At 29.6% G+C, this 6,000-nt stretch overlaps 1 protein-coding gene across 2 annotated transcripts in view; it reads left to right on the top strand.

Moving 5' to 3' along the window:
* The window catches only part of LOC134725822 (uncharacterized), a 72,729-nt gene extending 68,688 nt beyond the window's left edge, over window positions 1-4,041 (top strand). For both annotated transcript variants that reach the window (XM_063590014.1, XM_063590013.1), the window contains 3 exons: window positions 1,440-1,590; window positions 2,027-2,106; window positions 2,913-4,041. In XM_063590014.1, coding sequence (XP_063446084.1) covers window positions 1,440-1,590; window positions 2,027-2,106; window positions 2,913-3,060 — 379 coding nt within the window. In that variant the 3' untranslated portion in view covers window positions 3,061-4,041. The remainder of the gene's footprint in view (window positions 1-1,439; window positions 1,591-2,026; window positions 2,107-2,912) is intronic.
* The last annotated feature ends 1,959 nt before the right edge of the window (window positions 4,042-6,000 follow it).

Genomic DNA, 6,000 nt, shown 5'->3' on the forward strand with positions numbered 1-6,000 from the left:
TGTGTATCCATTAATAACACTGACTTGGCATTTGGCAGGTGTTTGACATCACATACTTGACCAACATATTAAATTCAATAATTTAATATAGGCAAAGTTCTTTGTTTATTCGGTCAATCTAAGATAAGAAATGACTAGTGGCACGTAATCAGTATTTAACATGATTAACACAACGATTTTTTTTCTTCTCATTTCTGAAAAGAAATACATTGTAAAATTCATACAGAAATAATACAAGAATTATCCGATGGGGACTCTCCCAGATGTCTTATTTGTTGTGCAAACAGAAAATATTGAAAATCTATTTCAGGAAAAAAAACTTGACTATTTCAATTTTTTTTTTTATGCCCCTGCTGTAGGCATTTGGCAGGTGTTTAACATCACTTATTTGACCAACATATGGAATTCAATATTTAAATATAGGCAAAGTTCCTTATTTATTCAGACAATCTAATATAAGAAATAAACAAGATTGACAAGTAGCACATAATCAGTATTTAACATGATTAACGCTATTTTTTTAAAATTCATTTATGAAGAAATGTACTGTAAATTCATTTTGAAATAATACCAAGGTTATTCCCTTATGAATCCCAGATGACTTATTCGTTGTGCAAATGGAAAATATTGAAAACTTATTTGTTTGGTTTTTTTTATATTCTGACCTGTTTACTGTAAATTCAGAAATTAATGCAATGGTTTTTATTATTGCGAAAAATGCGACTGAGTTGTAAATGCAGAAATTTAAACTCGCATTTTGAAATATTTTATATGAATTCAACAGGATTTTTCTCAAAATCACAAAAATTAAAATCCCATTTAAGGTGGTACCCAAAACCATCACTAAAATTAATTTGGCTCGTTTAATTTTCATAAAATTTTGAGAAAGTATTTACTTTGACCATTTGACAAAAATAGAAAAATTTCAAAAAAATTGAACCAACCATTTTATCATAAAAAATACACTGGTTATATAGCAGTTTGACAAACTATAATTTTGATCATTGAGAAGCTTAATATTCCCTTAACAACACAACGTCATTAAAACGTTAAGCTGATTTTTAAAGAGTTATCTCCCTGTAGTGTTAGGTACCACCTTAAGTCTAAAATGACAAAATCGCAATAATAAATGCACGCAATAATTTCTGAATTTATAGTATTTTAGAAAGACACAATTTTACAATACTTCTCTAATTACATCTATAATGAAAATACAAGGACACTTACTTTGAGGTTTGATGTAAGTTAGTTCACACTGAAATATCAGTTAAGAAAAAACTGAACCGTAGCCATGCATGGCTAACCCTCTATGAAGTTGGGTTAGTTTTTATTATACATTTCTTGTCAATTTCAAATTTAAAGTTATATTTGAAAAAGTAAAATAACACATCAAATGGATGGATAACAACTGTCATATTCCTGACTTTTTTATTTTGCAGATGGATGACCCATTGGTATAATATTTTTGATAAATGTTGGAATAATTACATGCCTACCCCATTAGAAGGAGATGATTTCCAGCCAAACTCTTACACATTTTTGTTTGATGAACAACTTCCAGCACAGTATTATTCCACAGTCTGGGGTGAGGTAAGATGACATAAAATTAAACACTCAATACTCATATACAGTATGAGTTCATTATATTGAAGAACATGAGTTTTGATGAAATTACTGTTTGGAGTTAAAACTTTGTTGTCAGTAAAAATGATATAAATTTTCAGTAATTCCTTCAATTTAAACCTTTTATCACTACTGCAATATTATAAAGCTATATATTATGAGAATTTCTTTGTGTTACAAAGACATATTTCAAGAGGGGGGATAGGACCTTTATGGGGACTCAGGGGTCAGGTGTTTTTAAGCTCAGTATTTCTTTTTATTGAATTTTGGGTTGTTAGGATTTAAATTTATTTAAATTTGGGACCTATGGAATTCGAGTTTTTAAGCCCGGGATTTTGGAATCAGGAGCCCTCCCCCTTTTCAAGACAGAATTAGTCTCAACTTCTTACACTATTTATTTTAGATGCTGGCAGCTGATATATTTGAAGCATTCAATGAAGTTGGATTTGAAGATGATGTAAAATTAGGTTTAGTTGGCAAAAGGTAAATATAAGGACTGATGATCCTTTTTTGTTCACAAAAGTTTTCTGAAGACATAACCTTAGGTTTATCTCAACTAGAAAACACATGGCAGGTATTTGTTATACCCTTGTCTCTAATGAAGGGTGATATATTGTGATTCACATGTCTATTTGTGTCTGTTCAAATCACAAAAATAAAGTAAAGCAGACTTAAATTATCATCTGAAAACCAATCTTGTGACAACCAAACTAATGAATGGACAGACACTAATCGTTTGTTTGGTTGTGACAAGTTTGGTTTTCAGATGATAATTTAAGAAGGGTTTTACTGATTTTTTTTGTCATTTGAACACAATGTCATAAATTATAAATAAAAAAAAAAAAAAAACAGGTCTAGTTAAATTGTGATGGTTTTAATATATAGCATTTTAAAGTGATGCACACTAGTTACCATTAAGAATTAAATTTTTCAATATAAAAACGATTATAAGATTGCTTGAACAAATCTTTTGAAATTTGAACAATAGGTAAGAAAATCATAAAATACAGGACAAGTTAAATTTTGGCATTAACCTTTGGGAATTATCTCCCTTAGTTATTTTGAAATTAGATTTTGTTTGTTTGTTTGATTTTCACCAAATTGAAATATCGTTTTGGCATTAACAGTTATAAAGTGTATTTCTGCCAGCAGGGGTATATGTTGTGGCACAATCACCTTGTTATTATGATTAGAATCAGTTTAAAGAAGTCTTTCTGATTTGGCTTCGTTTCAATATTGACAAGTGAGAATTTTCAAGAATTTTTATGATACTTTGCATTTTCTTTCAGATTTAGAGAAACATTTTTATCACTTGGAGGGAGTGTGGCAGGAAGGGACGTTTTCAGGAAATTCCGTGGCCGAGATCCATCCATACAACCAATACTGGAACAATTCAAAAAGGGGCAACTTGTGGAGCAGGAGAGTGCAACTAACTAAGACTAAAATATCTGAAAGTTGTTCAATCACTGTGATTTGATATGAGATGTTACAAGTGGCAATTTGACCGAAATAATGATCAACATTGTCATTAGACTTAAAAACAAATAGGAAATCATGTCACCAAAATTGTTACAATTTTTTTGTAGAAGATGTAAATATTGTTATTGTAAATGTGTGTAAATAATGTGATTACTATATAGAAACAGTTATTTATTTCAATAAGTTTTGCATGCAACTTTCCATTATCATGAATAATCTGCACAAAGACTTTGGAACTGCACTGAATTAAAGGGCATTTCCACCTTAAGAGGTGTTACATCATTCTTGAAATCCTCCATTATTTGATCTGGAAAATAAAATAGGCATACAAAAATGTTGAAAATTTCATTTATAAATACTTTTTTTTCTATCAACACCAGAGTATATTGTAAATTTTAAAATAAAGTTGAAGACACCTGTTATTAATTTAATTGTTGTACAATAGATAAAAGTGCAAGATGAATAATTGCTATATTGGGAAATGTTGCATACAAATAGTGCTATCAGAATGAAAACGTGAGTTTTTATTTTTGTGAAACCTGTTCAGTTGCAATAATTGCAATAATAAAAACAAGTCAAAAATTCAAAAGTTATGGTATTAGATAAACAACTATTTTGATATGCTGACAGATGCAATAGGTCCTATTGTGCTCAAAATCCCCAAAGGTTAATTTTGAAATGTTGGCAGATATGTTAGACATCACATTAAGTGAAAGTTTGTTATATATTACATATATTTGTGAAAATGTAGTCTTTAGTTTGTTTCATACATAACTTTATAAAGCTTCTGAAAATTTAAAACTTTTGAAGAAAATTTAACAAATCTAATATTCTTATCTTCATGCTTTATGTTGTTTGTACACAGTACAAAACTGTTATTATATGCAGAATACGAACTGTTCTATATTTGTAAAGTAAGTATTAAATATGTTTTTTTAACTTCTGTGACTTGGCCTTTTACTATTTCCATTCTTGATACCCTTATCTTTGGTTGTAGGTTCTGATATTTCTGATAGACATAAGTTGTCCTTATATTTTAGGTTGAATGTCTAGAAAGTCTTAAGAAGGATTAGTTTTACAGAAAATTTTAAGTAGATATTCAAAACTTGATATGTAAATAATTTGTTTTAGTCCAGTGTGAGCCATGATACTTAACCTGGAAAATTTCAGGATTGCTTGAAATTTGCATGATTTTTTTGGTTAAGTTTTCATGTTTGTTTGGTCATATGCATAGTAGAGTTAGCAGACAGGCATCACTCACTGGTTCTTCCTTGTAAACATGTTTGTATGCCTGATAGATTTTTATTATAGACTCATCTTAAATTATTAGTTCATGTCTAGGAATGAAAGTAGACTTTGGGTATGTATCTTTCTATAGAAACTAGACATAAAACAAAAGAACTTTATCTGGAAGTCAATATTGCAGTCTTCAATAATAGCCATTAAAAGTCCCCTTAGTTGATTCTTAGGTTTCATCCCTATTTATCTTAAAAATGCTAGAAAAAAATAATTATCTGTTTAAGTGGTCCACCATTCTGGTTACTACATGTGAATAATAGTTTTTTGGAAGATGGCTGGTCAATGTCTACAGAAAGAAAGATATAGGTATATGTCTATGTTGCTCATTCTTTAGTTTTCTGTGTTTTCTAATGTCAAAATGAAACCATTCTATTCATTAGCGTATGAACAATGGATACCACAAATCAAATGCACTAAGTTATCATCAATACATATAAAAAGAACATACACACTTGAACTAGGAACATTTTAATGTCAAGGTGATATCTTTGATCCTCTAAAAAGCAAAGATCTCATTATTAAATGTAACACATTCCTTTTTTTCAGTTCTGACATTTAAAAGTACTTCCCATCAAAACAAATTGATTCCCCCAATATGTTTTATATAGATCATTGTGTTGAAAATAACTAATAGTGATGAAGACTAAGGTGTTCCAAAGATTTTTTATACTATTTATGTGTTTTTAAAGTAAACAAAAAGTAACTGGATCTAAAAAGAAACTAATTGGATACCAGAATTATTTAATCCCTTTTGATGCCCCAACTACGATAGTAGAGGGGCATTATATTTTCTGGATTGTGGGTCTGTTCGTTAGTCCTTTTGTCTGTCCAATCATCATTTGGTCATGCTTCAGGTTAAAGTTTTTGGTCAAGGTAGTTTTTGATGAAGTTGAAGTCCAATCAACTTGAAACTTAGTACACATGTTCCCTGTGTTATGATCTTTCCGATTGTAATGTCAAATTAGAGATTTTACCCTAATTTCACGTTCCACTGAACATAGAAAATGAAGACGATTTGGGCATCCATGTACTGGGGACACATTCTTGTTTTTAAATATGAATTTCATACTAAAAGATTCAAATCATCAAATTTATCAAATATTTCTGCTTTGAATAGAACGTGAAGAAGTCAAATATTTATTTTTGGAAAAAAGTCAGACATTTTGAGTGTGTATACTACTGTTGGTTTTATTTAGCTGTACAAAATATAAAATAACCAAAATGCTGCACGCCCAAGGAAAATTAAAAACGGAAATATGTTGTTGACTGCTCTGTGGTCAGTTTTTGTCTCTTTGACATATTCCTCAATCCATTCTCAATTATACATATTTGTCTCTGTTGCATTGCAGTGTTTTTGTGTCTCCTTTGTTTACCTCCTATAGTTAAACAGTTGTATATTACTGCCTTTATTTACTTTTTTAATTTTCTTTGGAGTTCGGTATTTTTGTTATATTTTTATAAAACTTCATTCATAACTGCAGATATTTAGAGGACATTTGTGTACTACTAAAACACTCAAATTCTTAGGTCGAGTAAAGTTAAGATGCCTGACTTTAGAAAAAAAAATTTATGCATCACATTCTATTTAGACTAGAAATA

Source organism: Mytilus trossulus, chromosome 7, assembly GCF_036588685.1.
Source record: "Mytilus trossulus isolate FHL-02 chromosome 7, PNRI_Mtr1.1.1.hap1, whole genome shotgun sequence".
Classification (NCBI taxonomy): Eukaryota; Metazoa; Mollusca; class Bivalvia; order Mytilida; family Mytilidae; genus Mytilus; species Mytilus trossulus.